This window comes from Vulpes lagopus, chromosome 2 (genome assembly GCF_018345385.1).
Source record: "Vulpes lagopus strain Blue_001 chromosome 2, ASM1834538v1, whole genome shotgun sequence".
Taxonomy (NCBI): Eukaryota; Metazoa; Chordata; class Mammalia; order Carnivora; family Canidae; genus Vulpes; species Vulpes lagopus.
Genome location: NC_054825.1, coordinates 127,517,537 through 127,537,147, shown reverse-complemented (window position 1 = coordinate 127,537,147; position 19,611 = coordinate 127,517,537). Strand labels below are relative to the sequence as shown.

At 37.2% G+C, this 19,611-nt stretch overlaps 1 protein-coding gene across 8 annotated transcripts in view; it reads right to left on the bottom strand.

Annotated features, from left to right (window-relative positions):
• The window catches only part of CDC14B (cell division cycle 14B), a 101,946-nt gene that overhangs the window by 20,939 nt on the left and 61,396 nt on the right, over positions 1–19,611 (bottom strand). For 7 of the 8 annotated variants that reach the window (XM_041736692.1, XM_041736640.1, XM_041736629.1 and 4 more), the window contains 5 exons: positions 15,353–15,429; positions 9,064–9,130; positions 6,252–6,314; positions 3,369–3,456; positions 2,839–3,069 (listed from right to left, as the gene is read on the bottom strand). In XM_041736692.1, the coding sequence (XP_041592626.1) occupies positions 2,839–3,069; positions 3,369–3,456; positions 6,252–6,314; positions 9,064–9,130; positions 15,353–15,429 (526 nt within the window). The remainder of the gene's footprint in view (positions 1–2,838; positions 3,070–3,368; positions 3,457–6,251; positions 6,315–9,063; positions 9,131–15,352; positions 15,430–19,611) is intronic. The other variant, XM_041736659.1, reaches the window with a different exon arrangement.

Genomic DNA, 19,611 nt, shown 5'->3' with positions numbered 1-19,611 from the left:
AAACAAACATTTAGAAAATTCTAGGCCTGTCTATACTGCAAACAGAGAGAACGTTTTTTCTGGAGAGAACCCCAAAGGTGTGGTCAATGATCCACTGGCATAAAGAGATTACCTAGGGATCTAATCAGTCATCTCAGCAGAAGCCAAAAACAGGGATGCGATTGATTATACCAAGCAGACACAGTGCCAGTCTGAACTAAAAGGGACATACACAAGATGAAATAAAGGAAGGCTTCCAGATTTCTGGGGTTTTAATAGGACTAACAGAATTATCTAAATGAAAACACTCCTTGTCCTTCAAGAAGAGAGAAGTATAACCCCAAAGGACCAACAAGGCTGCCACTGCCCTAATAAGTCCAGGGGCAAGGCTACCTACTCCTGGGTTTTAGGGGGTAGGGCCAGCTCTGTGGTCAGGGGGCCAAGCTGTCCCTGCCTACCACCTCAGGGGCAGGGCTGCTGCCCAAGTGGGTCTGTGGAACAGGGAATGGATCAGAGCATTACTTCTGGGCCAGAGGATCTCACAGCATTTGCCTTGCTAGGTTTTAGACTTACTAGGACCCCGTAAACCCTTTTTTCTTTTCTTTCTTCTTTTTTCTTTTCTTTTCTTTTCTTTTCTTTTCTTTTCTTTTCTTTCTCTCTCTTTCTTTTCTTCTTTTCTTTTCTTTTCTTCATGAGAAACACAGAGAGAGAGGCAGAGACATAGGCAGAGGGAGAAGCAGGTTCCATGCAGGGAGCCGGATCCCGGGACTCCAGGATCACGCCCTGGGCCAAAGGCAGGTGCCAAACTGCTGAGCCACCCAGGTATCCCCTGAACCCTTTCCTCCTCCTGATTTCATTTGGAATGGGAATGCCTACCCTAGGCATGTCCCACTACTGTATTTTAGACACACTTAACGTGTGTCAGAGTCCACAGGTTCACAGCTGGGGAAGAGTTCTGCATCAGGATGAACTGTACCTGGTGTCACCCATTATCTGTCTTAGAGGATATTTAGAAGAGACTTTGGACCTGAACTGATTTTGGAATGGATTACGTCTTTGGAGACTATTGGGATAAGCTGCCCTGAGAGGACAAAAATACTGATCAACCGGAGAACACAATGTTATGGACTGAATTGTATCTCCCACTCCCTGCCTCCCCAAAAATCCACGTTCAACTTGTATTCCCAATGTGTCTATCTCTGGGGAAAAGCCCTATATGGAGGTAAATAAGGTTAAGTAAGGTCATGTGGGGAAGGCCCCACAAATCTCATAGGACTGGTGTCCTTAGAAGAAGAGGAAGGGACACCAGGAGTTGAGTGTACACAGAGGACAAAAAGAAAACAGCTATCAGCCTCCCCAGAGAGCCTGCTTCTCCCTCTGCCTATGTCTGCCTCTCTCTGTGTCTCTCATGAATAAATAAATAAAACCTTAAAGAAAAAAGAAAAGAAAAGAGCTGTCTGCAAGCCAGGAAGACACCTCATCAGAAATCAACCTTAGGTTTCTAGCTTCTGAAACTGTGAAAAAATACTTTTTGTGTAATCCACACAGTTTGTGGTACTCTACTGTGGTCCCCCAAGCAACTTAATACATTCCCTAATGGATCTCACTTTCCAATTAATAATCCAAACTTTCCATCGTCATCAATTTTCTTGCCAAAACAAAGATCCAATCCTATCAAATCCTCTTCAGGTTTTTAAATGGTCACCAGCTGACTTCAGGGTCTCTCAACCTCAGCACTAATGACATGTGGGGCCGGTGTGGATGCTGTCCTGCACACTGAGGGCTATTTACGACCATCACTGGTCTAAAGAGTTGTAGCATCCTCCCACCACTTTGTGAAAACAGTCGTTTTAAATTCTTTGTCCAGTAACTCAGAGATCTAGATTTCTTTAGGGCTGGTGTCTGGAGATGGTTTTAGTCATTTCATTTTTAAGTGTACATTTCAGTGGCATTAACCAACACGCTGCTGTGCAACCATTACTACTATGTCCTCTGTGTACCTGAGACAAATGTGTATTCCTTTTTTTGGGGAGCAGTGTTCTCAGTGTGTCTGTTATTTCTGTTGGTTTACTGTGTTGTTCAATTTCCTTACTGATCCTCTATCAGGTTGTTTTTTTCCATTATTAAAAGTGAGAGAAGTTGAATAAACCTTAGTATATCATACAGTGTATTATTACACAGGCATTCATTCAATAAATACTTATTAAGTGCCAAGGCACTGCTTTAGTTGCTGAAAACATAGCAACTTAATAGATATAAGCTCCACAAAGACAAGCCCTTGGAGTCTGCTCTGTTCACTGACATATTCTAGAACATATCAAACAGAAGACACTGAATAGGTATTTGAGGAATAAATGAATGTATTTCTTTTTTTAAGATTTTATTTTTTGAGAAATAGAGATAGCGGATATGTGCATGTGTGAGAGCAAGGGGAAGGGCAAAGGGAGAAGGAGAGAGAATCTCAAGCAGACTCCCTGCTGAGTGTGAGCGGAATTCGATCTCACGACCTTGAGATCAGGACCTGTGCCAAAACCAAGAGTCGGGTTCTTAACCAACTGAGCCACCCTAGCGCCCCTAAATGAATACATTTCAATGTGCTAAGGTTTTGTAGGGTTACTTATGAATATAATTTAATTTAATACTGTTCATATGAAATTAGGGCTTTAAAAGCCTTCTGTATATGCACAGCTTTGTAATGTCAATCATCACTCAATAAAGTGGTTTTAAGAAAAAAGCAACTTACAAACAACAACAAAGTCAGTTCATGTATCCTTGCATATAATCTAAATGGGCATGGTGTGCTTCTAAAGCATACATACATGCATGTCCACCATTCTTTACCCAACCCTGGAAACATACCTTTACAATGTACTGCAATGGCACCCTCTGCATTTTCACAAATATCCAGAAATTCTTTGACAATGGCATCAGTAGGGGTGCTGCCATCCGCAAAGAAAAGATCATAGTGATCGAAACCAGCATTCGTAAAGCGTTTGGCATCATACATCCTTTTATTCAGACGAATGATGGTAGAAACGTTGTGATTCTTAAAATACGGAATATAAGCCTCAGGAGAGTGTTGGTGGTAACCTACATAAAGAAATTCACCAGATGTTGTCAAATGCAGAAAGAAAATGGATAACAATTTTACCTATAATTGGGTGGAAAGAGTATCTTGACTAGGGACTGAATACCAATTTGATTATAACTGTAAAAGCACTAATTTAAGAAGTTAAAAGCCAGGCAAAATGATGTACTATCATGACCTAGTATATTTAAATAATTTAGACAAATGTGGTTTAACTGTTTGGCCTCTTTCAAAGGAAAACACAGGATAGATACTTCTTTTAATAACAAAACAATACTCTAGGTCCCCTATTTTCGCATACCGCTTTCAAGTCTGGTTCTTGAATGAGGTCCACAGAAGGCAATAAATCGGTCTGGTATTATCCAGTTTAAATCTCCATTTTCCGCTTTCTGCAAAGGGAAGACCAGTACAATTCATTTTTAGACCTGACTTCCTGTCTACATCCTTTTTCAATAACGAGTGTCTAAAGGACTTCAAATCCATTTGTTTTAGCACAAAAACTATTTACAAGTGACCAGGAGACAGGAGACTAAAATTTAGCCTGCTACGAGTATTCCCAGGGAATAGTCAGTTAACTTTTGCTGGTCCTAATCACTTTTCTTAAAACAGTGTTTCTTTCCTAGGATAGTCAGCCTTTGGAAAATAGAGTTGATTGCCATCCAATTTATACCAAAATATTTTGTTTTTTTTTTTTATCCAGGTAAATTCTCATGTAGTTGCTGCTACTAAGTAAAAAAAAGCATTTTTTTTCTTTTTACTATGAGGGACTAGAAACTTCCCTATTTCCCTAAATGACAAATTGGCTTCTAATATGAACAATCTTGACTCCTTTAGGAAAGGGAAAAAAACCAAAATTTTTGACTTCTTGATATTTACACCTGTATGATGGATACACTTCCATCATTTTGTTAGCTATTTAGTAAGGAGGTCAATGAGAATCTGCACTAAACCCAGCAGAAAATTTGAAATTACAAGTACACTAAGGTCACAGTGTATCTCTAGAAAGAAAACATGAATATGAACAGAAATTTAAAACACTTACTTTTAGTTATTAAGTCCTTTCAACTAAGCTACCATAACAACTGTCATAATATAGCTCAACTTTAACAATAGAAATGGATACAAAAAGACTTAAGCAGGAATTAGAAGACACTTAATAGTGGAGGAAGAGAGAACTAGCGATAAAAAGATCAATTAGCTTTGCAATTGCAGTATACATATGTGCACCTAAGAACAAGTAAGAAGTAAACTGGGAGTTGCTTGAATATTTCTACAAGACAGGCAACCCACATCCAATTTACTTAATTATCAGTGAGGGGAATTAGTGAGCCCATGTTCCATACTAAAAGGCCTAAGCAGGAATGAGAATGTGTCCAGATGCTACAATTTTGAAATGAAACCAGAAATCTGGAGTTTTGTTTCATCAGAAATCTGTAATTCTTAATGAGAAACCTATGATTAGATTTCAATGAATTGCAGAAATTACAGATTATACGATGCATTCTGACTTCAGAGAAGTTAAAATGAGAAAAAAAATGGTCATCATGGAATCAATGAAAGACACTAATCCAAAATTTCTAAATACACTGTACAGACAAAGCAAAACTACCCATGGTCTGTAGCTACCTCAACAATTCCTCTTATTTCAATGCAGTTTCATTGAAAGTAAATAGCATTTGTGTGCAACCCTGCTACTCGCCCAACACTACAATGTCTGCATTAGTGAGAGGGGAACTAATTAGCACCTATATATTACTTCTTAGTAACACACAAAGACATCACTCTGCTCCACTGAAGAACCCCAAATGGCATTCAGAGTAGTTTTACATGCCTAAAAAGAGAAATGTTAAATTTTATGTTTTAAATGTTTAATTTTATGAGGACAAGCATGAAAATAATGGTAAATCACATTTACTAGTTTAAGATGCAAATTAAATATATATTGTATTTCAGAAAGGTACCACTGTTACAGAGAAGGAAAGACAAGATTGGCCTGAACGAATCAATAACGAAATATATTTTAGATCTTTGTACAACGCAGTATGACTAATTGTAACTATTAAAACAGTTCAGTTACATTGAACAGATTAAAATAATAGTTACTCTAGAATATGATTGTGAAAGGACAGTTATCCGAGGATTCCATATACTGTTGCATAAAGTACTGCCTGTGGAATCACTCCATTATGAGTGAGAATGTCCGCTCAAGATAACCACATAGGATAAAAAGACCAGATTCCACAAGTATTCTTGGTGAAAGAAACCTTTAGCACAGCATCTTACTACCTATTTAAAAGGTTAGAATGGTAGAATTAAATTATTTATTCTTAAAAAAATAATAACACTACATTAAAAAATGTAGAGGACAAGTATTGCTTTGCCTTTCTGGACTTCCTTCTGTCCTTCTGTCTGTGCTGTTTGATGGAGCCAATCCCAGCACTCTACTACAACTACTGAGATGGCCCATCCAACAACCACCCTCACCAAGAACACAGTCTGGTTCAGGCCCAGGGACATGATCTAAGGCCAATGAAGAACTTGTGGGTCTTTTCTGATGATTTGCCCAGTGAGTAAATCAAAGCTGCTGGTCTCCATCTTCATCACTACTGGGGAGGGCTGGCCTAAGAACAAAACTAGCTCTAGCCCAATTTCTGGTAAGTACTGGAGTACATTAATCTCGTCATGCATGAAGTCACACCAGTTCCTGGACTCTTTATTTATATAAGTCAATTAATTTTCCTTTTTTATTTAAGCCACTTGTATTTACTTTTTGTAACTTGCAACCAATAGTGTCTTGACTTCATACAAACAGTTATGATAAAAACATATTTTCTAGAGGTAATCAGATATACAATGACTTTTATTCATCTCATCAGATCCTATGCTAAGGGTTTTATGATCTCATTTAATCACTATATGAAAATCATCAATACTAAAAAAAAGATTAAATACTAATTTAAAATGCCCATAAGCACATTCATGCACTCTGGAAAGATGTATTAAATGCAGAAATCACCACTAAGAAACTGGACTTAGAACTGGGGATGAGAAGATAAATACTTGAATTTCTTTTTTTACTCTATACACATCTAAATTGTTCACTTCTTTAAAAACCAAGAATATTACCTCTGTAAGTAAAACATGAATAAGGGAGTTAGTTAAAGCAATATCCTTGAAAACTTACTTCATAGTGTTCATATTCATCAAGGTTAAATGAGTTGAAATTAAGGAGGTCATACTGCATTGCCTAAAATCCAAAGGAAAGCTTTTAAGAATAAAGATGTAAGTAAGAAAACAATTTCTAATCCAATTTCCTAATTAAAAATATCAAGAGGTACCCCATAAGAACATTATTATATTTAGATTTTGTTCCACTCAATAGTTTTCAAGGAAGGTAGACTATGTGTTTTCAATGCTTCCATTATATGGAAAATCAGTTATAACAGTATTTATTTTAATAAGATTTGCTTTTTTTTAAAATTTTCCTTCATCAATCAACCTATCCATGCAGAGCTAAAAAACCATGTCTTCAAAGTAATCCTACCAACTTATTAGATCAACCCTAAATAAGAAAGAAAAAAGAAAAAAACCTAGGTTAACTTATCCTAAGTAAATCCCACCACGTCATAAATATCTTCACTTTCACATTCTTCTGAATTTGAATTAAAAGATTAATGTCCCTGAAACGAAAAAAATCAAAATTTTGAGAAAATTCTTTCAATAAAAAAAGTTCTGCTCTGTGGCCTCACTCTGAGTTGCAGTGGGCAGATCATGGTAAGCAAAATAAGCAGTTTTCTCATTTCTGAGACAAAGACAAGCTGGTGGCCTCTGAGAAGTGTTGTCCCTGCTCACTAATCCATGAGCCAAGCAGTATGTAAGCAGGAATTTTTTTTTAATTAAAGTACAGTTGACACACAATGTTTTACTAGTTTCAAGTGTCTAACATAATGATTTGAAAATTTTATACATTACTCAGCGCTCACCACAATAAGTGCAGTCACCAGACAATGTTATGATACTATTACTGACTACATTCTCTACACTATACTTTTCATCTGTAAGCAAGAATTTTTTTTTTTAAGATTTTATTTATTCATGAAAGACACAGGGAAGCAGAGACACAGGCAGAGGGAGAAGCAGGCTCCCTGCAGGGAGCCAGAGGCAGGACTCGATCCCAGAACCCTGGGATTACACCCTGAGCCAAAGGCAGACGTTCAACCACTGAGCCACCCAGGCATCCCATAAGCAAGTTTCTTGATCAGCAAGATATTCTTGGTTTAAAAGGGGTGACTCTGTAAACTCAGCTTTCAAAATGTAAACTACTGATATACAAATGAAAAACAAGGCTATAATATCAAACAAAAAGCCCCTGTTTTAAAAAATATAGCCATTTAATACTAATTCCAACACCATATATTTCTTTGAATTCAAGATACTCAATATATATCATACTATTTGAACTAGACATTTCTAACAGAAACATACAGTAAAATGTAAATTATAGGCAATTTCTATTCATAAGGAGAGCCTATTAGAAGCTGCATTAAAATTAAGTCACAATTATATTTATAAATGTTTTATACATGCAGTAATATTTCAAATCAGATACCAATAAAAAAGTTTAAATTGAAAATCAGAAAAAAAATAAATAAAGAGTGAGAAAAGCAATCTTAGCCTATAGTTCCTGCTAATTAATGAGACTTTGGATGTAATAGCTGATTAAAAAAAAAAAACTAAGCTGAGAAATAACAACAGAAACTGCTATAAAAATGTTGCAGTAGACCATTTCCAGGGCTAAGTTTCTCCTTTTAAAGGAGAGAAGGGAGCTCTAGGATCAAGACAAGTTTGCCTGCCTACATCAGAAGTTCCCAGGGGTCCATCTGGCAGGAACTGTAACTGCAGTTGGAAGGGGTCATTTATACCTGCTGTCTCTCCATCTCTTGATCACTCCCTCTGCCTATGACCTACCTAATCGGAGACCTGATGGAGCTGCCTCAAAGCCTACAGCAACAAACTCAACCAGTTCCATCATAGTCCACAGACTCAAACCCCAAAAAAAACCATTAAGTTCCATACTTTGTTGCTTAATACCGGAAAAAAAGTATACTAATTAATCTCTGAATTTGTATACTAATTAGTCCTCACAATTCTCAGAAAGCCACCATGTTTCATTACATAAGAAAGTAAACCCGGTTCCTTTTGCCTCTGAAAATACAAGTCATACAAAAGTTGAGATGTTGTTGAAGACTTATTTGACGCGTGGACAGCTGATTTATAGTCTTTGTTTCTTGTGCTGCCCTGACATTCAAGACACATACCTGAGGGAGGGAAATGTTATAACCAGAGTCTGCTGCGTCACATAACTCCAGGGAACCCCATTCATTTAGAATGTGATATGAAAAATATCCCTGGGAGTCAAAGACAGCAGGCAGCCCTGGTTATAAAACACAAGAGTTATTTTTAAATAGCTTTGACAAAGCAGTGGTGACCTACTTAGTCTTATATAAAACCTAGTAACAAACTAATGGGCTATACAAATTCTTCTGTTGAACTAAAAACTGAATACTTTAAGATACAAAAATGAAGTGTTTATTTCAGTTACTATATTCTAGAAATGTCCGTTGTAAATAGGATTGGTGGATATTAGACCCATAAAATACATAAATCAAAGAGAATTTGGAAACCAGTAATCTATTTACTTTTTATTTTTCTTTGAAATCACAACATACTCAAAGCAAGTCTGGATTTAGCACCTAAGTATGTAACTATTCTCTTATCATCCTCTGTTGTTCAAGTAGCTTTTCTATCAACTCATTCAGAGAAACACTCAGCTTCAGAAAAACTTTTCTGGTTTGACATCATTCTAACATTAGTGGAGAAAATGGGGTATCTCTGACATCATACACATCTTGGAAAATCTTTGTGGAAGAAGGACCAGGTTTCCTTGGACTGTAATTTTCCAATTTAACACTGGGCTCATCCTATGAATCACTTACCTTCTTTACTGCATGAAAACAGTCGAGAAGTGTAATGTAGAAATTGCAACTTCCATAGGCAGCATCTCTGAAATCCCAAAAGTATTGAAATACATAGCTTAGTTAATTTAATTTTCTGTAGTACGCTTGCCTCAAGAAAAAGTTGCCTAGAATTTAAAATCAAACCACAAACTCAGGACAAGGATTTTAAAAAAAAATCTTGCCTTTTGGGTTTTAATCAGGGATAAGTCACTGTTATAAATTTCACTGCAGTTTCTACCTATTCTGGTAGATACTGTTTTATAGGTGTGAATCAATGACCACTATCTGAATTTCAAATGATCTCCCAAGATCATTTCTGGCCGTGATGGCTAGACTTCAAAAGTATCTTCTTGAGCTCTAATCTAATATGTACCCCTCCCCACAAAAAGGCAAAGCATTGCATTTTTTCTTCAAACTGGAAGATACCACATGAAATTGTTACCAGGAAAGATTTACTTTTGACTCCATATTTACGTACATATATGTGTGCAATATAAGTATGTGTCCATCCACATAGAAAAAAGATAATGGGAAATCACAGTAATATGTAATACTACATGTGAGCTAAAAAGCAGTCTGCTCTTCTCATTATGCATTCACAATCTTTAACAAATGAACTGAATAACTTCTTTCTGATTTTTAGAAGATTAGAGTACCTAGAAAACCACAGTGCTCTTGGAGAGGTGTTTAAATTAGTTTACAGACAACTCCGCCCAACACCACAGCAACATCTATCACTAATCTTACCACAGATCTCTTAATGTCAGTTAAGAGTTTGTCCAGTAAGGCCACCCTCTACTCCCACTGGCTTCTCCTTTCCAGCTACCCTGAGCCATTACGAAATGAAAACATTCAGAATTAGGCAACATTAAGTTTGATCATTCTAGAAATGCTGAACAGCTAGGATTCTCAAATGGCTCTTATCTGGACTTTCGTTGGAACCAGACTGCTGCCGAAGCCATCATTACCTGCCTGCCTTGGTTGGGTTTTCACACTGTAATGTCACTTAGCTGAAAACCCAAACTGCACATTGAAAAATTTCAACTTACACAAACCTTATAGCAACATGAACAAGGTGGAAAAGGACATCTTTTTCACTGAGAATAGTTTGACATTACTGTCTGAACTGGCTCGGATTCCTGAAGTAAATTCTATGTTAGCCATCAGAGGATTGCACACAGTCTTACAACAGGCCATTTTTGTCCTGTAGGCCTCTTAATTTAAAAAGCTGCTCTACTAAAACCTAGAAAAGTTCTCTACAAAGCCTAGGAAACGATTTTACCAACAGTTTATTGGCAATCTTCAGGAAGTAGAAAAATAATACGGCCCACAGCAGTTTGCAGTGTGGTCCCTGGTCAAGCAGCATCACTCAACCCTGTTGGAAATGTCAATTCCCGGGCTCCCCCCCAAACCTACTGAGTCAGAAGTTCTATGGGTGGGCCAGGGAATTTTTGCTCTTATAGGTCCTCTGGGTGATTGTGATGTATGTTCAAGTTTAAGAACCAGTGACCTAAAGAATCAACACAAAACATATGTTTTGTAGGAATAATTTTTTTCATGGAATAAAGAACATTTTAGATAGAGAACCAAGGATAGGGAAATGAAGTAATTTAATCTAAGCCCAAATAAAAATTATCAGTGGAAGGGCGGGCGCCTGGTTGGCTCAGTTGGTTAAGCGGCTGACTCTTCATTTCAGCTCAGGTCATTATCTCAGGGTCCTAGAGAGACAGCTTAAGGATTTTTTCTCTCCCTCTACCTCTCCCCCTGCTTACATTCTCTCTCTCTCTCTCTCTCAAATAAATCCTTTTTAAAAATTATGACTGGATATATGGTGTTGCATCCTCATGTTTTTAACCCTGTCTCCTCAGTTACTTTTATTATCTTCTTTATCTACTGATAATTCTTCCCAAGTCAAAGGCATGTTGATTCAATCTTTGTGATAACTTGATGCATTTATTCAATGGATATTTTTGAGAACCTACTACAAGCCAAGCCCTGCTTTAGTCAATGAGGATTCCACAAACTTTAATCTGGGCTTAGCTGAAGTTCTGCCTCACATATCACACTACCTGATTAGACAACAAAAATCTTTCTTTACTCATTCATGTTTATTTCTTAATACCTCCAACTTTAAACACACCCACACATTCTTCCTTCTACCCAAGCAATCAGGCTTCTTCCAAACAGGAGAAAAGTAGCTATGAATCTGTATATAAGGCTGGGGCAGGGATGTGTCACTAAGATCGTTCAACAAACTTAGAAAAGCAATGAGGGGGCACCTGGCTGGCTCAGTTGGTGGAGTGTGTGACTCTCAGTCTCAGGATTCAAGCCCCAAGTTGAGTGTGGAGGGAGATTACTTAAAAATAAAATCTTTTAGATAAATAAGGCAGATGAGAATCAATGAAAGCGTACTGCTGAGAAACTGCAAAACAATGTCAAATACTAGTTTTAAAATAACAGCTTTTGCAGCAGCTTGGTAGCCAACTGCAAATAATCCAAGAATTCATCAAAAGGACAAAGAACAAATAAACTGTGATGTGTACACTGAGTGGAATGCTACAAAAGCAGTAAAAAGATAAAGCATGATACCTACTGATACCTGCCACAACATGGATAAATCTCACAGGCATTATGTATTTAAAAAGTTTGGTCCCAACTCTCTAAAATGCCTACTATATGACTTCATTCATATCAAGTTCAAAGGCAAGAAAAACATGTGGTGGAAGTCACAGAGATATTAGGTGGGGGGGGTGAAGGGAATCTTCAGGAGTGCTGGCAGTGTTCTGTGCCTTGAACTGGATGGTAGTTACATATACGTGAGAGACTAGTGGGGGCTTTTAACTGTAGTAAGATATACATCATGGTGTTTAATCCTCATACCCCATTAAAGCGATCCTACTGTCATTCCCATTTATGAACTAGGAGACCAAGGCTCACATTTGTAAAGAACCAAAGTGGCAGAAGTTAAGAGTCAAACTCTCCTTGGTCTGATGTCAATAGTAAACTATACAACACTATCTCCCAAGAAAACAGAAAGCAGAGCAGAGCACCCCCTTCCCCAATCAATTAAGAAGCAAAGGTGTATTAAGGGTAATACCAAAGAACGGCAATATATGCTATTGCTGACAATAATCCTAAAGTATCAAGAAAACACTGAACTACATTTTATACTATATTTTCATTTAAATGGCAGAAAAATCGTGATATGATCCATTAAGAAATCATATATATGTATATATAAACATATGTAAATTCAGTGGTTAAAGAATTATATCTAAGTTGAATTAAATCTAATTAAATATTGCTATGGAGCATAAAAAGTTTAACTGCAAATTAATGCTATTCTTGTTAACAGCTATATTTATACTGTGCACTTAAAGTGCATATATTTTTTTAAAAAGTGCATATATTTATTCTACATACTTAAAGTGGCAAGGATGAAAGACTATAATGCAATTTCTTTCAAAATATTCAAGCTTAAAAAATATATCAAGCTTTATTAATTCTGATTGACCTACTCTCTAATTAGTAAGTTAAACAGAACACTAAAAATGTGAAGTACAAGTTTTTTTATTCTGCTCTGCTGATACTTTCATAAAATTCAGTAAGTGTGAAATACAATAGTATTGTATTATTACATACCCCAAATAACATTATAATTTCTACATATAAAAAATACTTTCGGGGATCCCTGGGTGGCGCAGCGGTTTAGCGCCTGCCTTTGGCCCAGGGCGCGATCCTGGAGACCAGGGATCGAATCCCACGTCGGGCTCCCGGTGCGTGGAGCCTGCTTCTCCCTCTGCCTGTGTCTCTGCCTCTCTCTCTCTCTCTCTGTGATTATCATAAATAAATTAAAAAAAATAAATAAATAAAATAAAATAAAATAAAAAATACTTTCTAAAAAAAAAAAAACTTTCTATCTAAAAAATACATATGTATTTTATGTTTTACTTATAAATAAAAATGAACGGATCCCTGGGTGGCGCAGTGGTTTAGCGCCTGCCTTTGGCCTAGGGCGTGATCCTGGAGACCCGGGATCAAGTCCCACATCGGGCTCCCGGTGCATGGAGCCTGCTTCTCCCTCTGCGTGTGTCTCTGCCTCTCTCTGTGACTATCATACATAAATAAAAAAATAAAAAAATAAATAAATAAAATAAATAAATAAATAAAAATGAATTACTAGAAGAGCAAAAGAAAAAAACACATTAAATACAAGCCCAAATTCTTAATATTTGATTCCACAGACATTAAAATACTCTATTGAATTATTATAAAAGTCTCTAAAATCCTACTCGCAATTCTTTTTTTTTTTTTAAGATTTTATTTATTTATTCATTAGAGAGGGGTAGAGGGAGAGGGAGGGAGAGAGAGAGAGAGAGAGAGAGAGAGGCAGAGACACAGGTAGAGGGAGAAGCAGGGTCCACGCAGGGAGCCTGCTGGGACTCGATCCCGGGATTCCAGGATCACACCCTGGGCCAAAGGCAGGCACTAAACCACTGAGCCACCCAGGGATCCCCTCTACTTGCAATTCTTATTCTCATCACAGCTGGTAACAAAAAGTTCGCAGATTGACACTAATTTACAGACCATATCTGGAGAAACAATACTTTAGATATATCAAATATTTGGCATCTAGGACTACAAAGATTCAAATTTTACAAACTTGAGCTGCTTCTAGCCAAGTCCTATTTTTTAGAGAATTACTCACTTTGCTCCTGGGACCAGGAGTGCCAAACTTCATTTCTCAGTGCCAAACTTCAGTAATTTTAAACACAGGTAATGGCAAAAAAAGCAAAATTTATTCTATTTTGGCCTTTGCATTTAAATTAATACAAATTCTCTTTTACATCAACAGTGTTCCATGGACCTTTACCTGGGTGATATGAAATGTGTGTGCTTATTCTATTTCAGGACCTTAAGTTATAAACTTTAAGAATGGCACTATTATAAAGGAATACTGATATAAAGAAGCTAACAACAAAATTATCACTGTATACCATGTTCTTGTGACTCACAGACCACAGATACAAGCATTTCTTCTCAAGGAATTTATGGCTACTGTTATATTTCAAGTTGAGAAATAGAGCACTCTCCAGTTTAGAAAATAACCTTCATCTCTTCCTACCCACCTCAAATAACAGAAGACTTAACACAATCCTTGCACTAGAAAGAAAGGTGATGGTACTGGGTTCAAAGCAATTCTCCTAATTTGCTAAATCACTTAGTACAGTCTTAAGGTAATATAGAAATGAAACAACTATCTATTTCATGGAGTAAGTCCATGGACAGTCCTACAGTTACTGAAGAAGAAGATTCTGCTAAGGTCAGTGGGAGACCCAACCTGTCCACAATGAAGTCAAATTCACAACCTTACATTTTAAAAGCAAGGACATACCTTCAAAATCAGGCATCCAAGGCATATGCAACAATACTAAAATTACTAACTTATGAGTGGAAGAAAAATGCAGTACTTGAAATTATCAACACAGTATGCAATCAGTTAAATTATTTCATGTTTATTACATCTTAAGTGCCATACAATATCTTGATTATGTACCCATGTCAAGGATTTTGAGAAACTTTTAGAACTTAAGAACACAAGTTTTTTTCAAAATATCTTCAACACAATCACCTGGCAAGTTGTGAGATGAGGATGAGGCTGTTACCCATTTACATACAGACTTTACTTATATACCACTTCTATGACACAGCCATTTGGTTTTTCCAGTAGTGGAGCACACTGGCAACCTCACCCAGCCACCATCTCTGCGGGCGTATCGCTAGGACAAAGAGATTCCTTTATGCCACTGAAATTAACTACTATTTATCGGAAAACTTATTTCTTAACTCTTCAGGACCCAAATTTCTCAGGGGTGGCTCTGAGTACCATAATTCCAGGACTGTCATCTGATTACAAGGCATAGTTTCCATAAGTGGCAGAGGTTCTCACATAGAAGTGATTCACTGCCACGAGGGACATCTGGCAATGTCTAGAGACATTTTGCTTTCCACAATTAATTTCACGGAGGTGGAGGTGTTACTGACAACGAGGAGGCAGAAGCTGGGGATGCTGTTAAACATCCTACAATACGTAGGACAGCCCCCACGACAAAATGTCAGTAGTTGAGCTGCCCAGATCTATGGTGTTATTTGTACCCACTCTAACAAGACTATTTACCAGGTCTTCTTTTTTTCAGAAACAACTATAGTAAGATATTTCTGGCAAGTACCTGATTGAATGAATCTACCATATCATTCTTACATTTACCTGAAAGGAATGTAGGATGTAGCTCCACACATTAATATTCTATATGCTTCTTCTGGAGCTCTCCCCAAATATATAACCTATATTTGAAAAGAGAAGAAAAAAGCAATTTATTTCTAAATGAAGATACAGTGCTGTCACTGCAAAAGTTTGTATAATTTCTCTCTGATTAACTGAGCCTGATTCTCCAGCCTTCCCAAGGACCTTGGGAGTCACCCAGGACCCTATCAGCCAATTCCTTTTTAGCTGGAATCTGCTGTAGCTATTTTCTGTTGCTTGCACTAAGAGCACTGAACAACTCCCCAACAACCTTTTGTGGTAACAAGTAGAGCATTTTAAAAACAGATTTTCTAAATCAAGATATTAGACTGAGCACATGCTTTTAGCCTCATCCCTTTCCTGAAAATCCACTGAAATGACTATAAAGAAGTGTGTGGGGGATGGAGCTAGGAGGTAGACTGAGAATGGGGACGAGGACATAAGGCAGAGCAAGAGTTTGATTAATTCCATCCATTTAAATTTAACTACTTAAAAGTACTGAACAGGTTTCCTATAAAACTGCATTTGCTTCTTATTTTCATTGGCTTCTTTTATCCTCAGAACTACATTAGGCTTTCACCTTATCTGGCAGAATTACTTCAAGTAGATTCTTTAGCATTTCGGGTCCAAAAGCTTCTTGTTTTCTGCCCTGACATTTACTATGCATATGATTTTTGGTGGACAGTTCCTTTCTCTCAATAATTCATACATGTTGTTCCACTGTCTTCTCAGTTCTAGTGTTGCAGAAATATTTTACTAGCCTCATTCTCTCTTCCTCTTATAAGAACCTGTTTCACAAATTTGGAGTTTGAGAATTTCACTGGCCTCCCTCTAAGTGAGTCATCTTCAATCTCCAATTTAGTTTGCCTGAGACTTCCTGACCCCCATTCAATCTGAAGACACAAGTCTTTTTCCAACTCAGAATCTTCCCATAAGGCAGGACATTTTCAGCTCATACATGGTGGAAGGAGAGGTGGCCATCAGCATCCGATTTGGCACATATATTTTTACATAAATTAGATTCCATGCTAAGGCTTATTTTGGGATAATATACTTGAAATTTTGAGTAGTAGGGCACCTGGGTGGCTCAATGGTTGAGCATCTGCCTTCAACTCAGGGCTGATCCAGGATGGAGTCCCACATCAGGCTCCCCACAGGGAGGTTGCTTCTCCCTCTGCATATGTCTGCCTCTCTCTTTGTCCCTCAGGAATAAATAAAACCTCTAAAAATTTTTTTTTTTACTAGTAAAAAGAAATCACTAAAGAAGTCCCTGCATGGCTCAGTTGGTTAAGTGTCTGACTCTTGATTTCAGCTTAGGTCGTCATGATCTCAGGGTTATGGGTTCGGGAACCATGCTGAGCTCCATGATCAGCAGAGAGTCTGCTTGAGGATTCTCTCCCTCTGTCTCTCTCATGCATGCTCTCTCTCTCTAAAATAAATACATTGAAAAAATAAATAAATAAAGATAAATAAAAAACAGATAAATAAATATATTTTTAAATCACTAAAAAAACTGTAAACCTCTAATCTCCATCACTTACGTATATGAGCTGTTTCCTCAACCTAATTGTGAGCCCTATGAAGTGAGGACCCATCTCTTAGGCTTCATTTCAAACTCCTGGTTCATATACTATACATGGACTCTTACTGAATTTTTAATTCACTAATCTAAATCTACTTACAATAGTAAATTTTAAAAAATCATTGGATTAAGAGAAATCATACAATCACAGATCCAACAAGGATCTTTAAAACTCTGAGAAGGACATATCCCAAAACTAGTCATAACAGTTGAGTCACCTTCCAAAGGGCATTCTACCAATTTTCTGTTTTAAGAATCATAAATGGAACCTTTTCCCAGTGTCTATGCTGTTTCTTTTCTTTTCTTTTCTTTATTTATTTGAAAGAGAGAATGTGCACACACACACAAGGAGGGAGAGGGGCAGAGGGAGAAGCAGACTCCCCAGGGAGCAGGAAGCCTGATGTAGGGCTTGATCTCAGGACCCTGGGATCATGAACTGAGCCAAGGCAGCTGCCTAACTGACTGAGCCACCCAGGTACCCCTACACTGTTTCTCAATATGGTTTCACCCCATTTACTCTAAAAAAAAAATTACAAAACTTCAATTAACTATACAGAATCTTGTAACGTTTATCTAGGGCAGCATACAAATCCACAAAAAAGGTACAAGAAAAAAACATCAATTCCAAGAATAAATATTTTGTTACCTAGAACCTAGTACAAATTTTCAAGTATAATATTCATAACTCATGGGCAGCCCAGGAGGCTCAGGGGTTTAGCACTGCCTTCAGCCCAGGCCGTGATCCTGGAGGCCCGGGATCGAGTCCCACGTCGGGCTCCCTGCATGGAGCCTGCTTCTCCCTGCCTGTGTCTCTGCCTCTCTCTCTCTCTCCTTGTGTCTCTCATGAATAAATAAATAAAATCTTTAAAAAAAAGTATTCGTAACTCATATAAGATTGCAATTTATCATGAACTAAAGCACACATAATCATTTGTAATCTTACTCATCTTAGTTGTCTATACATTACTTCTCTTTTAGGCTTCAACTTATCACATGACTTTCTATTTTATTATTATTCATTTGGAAAAACAGCATGATAATTCTTTTAGGAAACATTAAAAATAATTTTAAATCCAACCCCCTCCTTTGCAAATTTCCTCATTCTTTGTTAGGCTCCAACATCTTTCTTTTCTCTTCTAAGGTTTACTGTACAGCATCAGAAAAGTCTTTTCTTGTCTTTCTTCTATTTTGGGACTTACTAGTAGATAAAGACTCCCCTCCGAAGACCACCCTGAAACCAAAACAAACAAAAACCAAATAAAAAAACACCTTGAAGCCAATGAGAGGGAGAACAAGATTTGATTCATTTGTATTTATGCATGTATGTGTATGTACACATAATTTAAATTAAATGAAATCGAGACCTCTTTCAGGTTTCCCTATTTCTAGCAAGACTGTCTCTAAAATTATATAAATTTTTCCTCAAGAAAAAGATAATTCCTCTTTATACACTAAATGCCTCTTCATACATTAAATAATTGTTGGTCAGCCTTGGAACACAAGTTTAATTCAAAGAACACAAGGGCAATGTAACATTTTCTCCTTTGGGGGAATATTTATTTTTTATTATTGTTTTAAAGATTTATTTATTTATTTATTCATGAGAGACACAGAAAGAGAGAGGCAGAGACACAGGCAGAGGGAGTAGCAGCCTAATGTGGGACTCGATCCCAGATGCCCTATCATGCCCTGAGCCAAAGGCAGAGGTTCAACTGCTGAGCCACCCAGGCATCCTTTTTAATTTTTATTTATTTTTTATTATTTTTTAAAAGATTTATTTATTTATTTATTCATGAGAGACACAGAGACAAAGGCAGAGACACAGGCAGGAGAAGCAGGCTTCCTATAGGGAGCCCGATCCTTTAGGGGAATAAAAACTAAATACCTAGTAGTAAACTTTTCAAAAACATTATTTTAAACCCAGTTGTGGAATGACTGTACATAATGTACATAAATAGATACTGGGTATAATGAGGTAAGTTAAAGGAAATTTATAGACTCAGAATGAGTCTATTTATATAATGGTATAGTCTGAATGTGTGTCCCGCCTTGCAAATTCCTATGTTAAAATCCTAACCCCCAAGAGGTGATGGTATTATTAGATGGGAGCTCTGAGATAGTTAGCCATAAGGGTGGAACCATCATGGATGGGAGGGGTGCCTTATAAAAGAGGCTCCAGAGATCCTTAGCTCCCTTCTGCCATGTGACAGCCCTCACCAGGTTGCTGACATACCCTGATCTTGGAACTCCCAGCCTCCATAAGAGAAATAAATTTCTGTGTGTTTATAAGCCTCCCAGGCTCTGGTAGTTTGTTATACCTACCCAAAAGGACCAAGACACACAACTATTAAGTAAATATTTGCAGCTAGTATCATTTCTAATTGTATACCCACGCATCTTCCCTAGTCAAAAGGCCTTGCCATATGAAATTATTCTAAATATAAGAAAAACCCTATAAATGGCTCCTATATTAACACAAATCCTCAAATTAGTAAACTCTAAATCAGTGTAATTTTACGAACCGTCAGTGTTCCTAGCAATTTGGAAGCTAGGTCCTTTTCAAATTCCTTTGGTATATTTTCATGAGAAGCTATGTACAAATATAGAATGGTCATTCTAATTCCACATTGCTGTCCAAAAA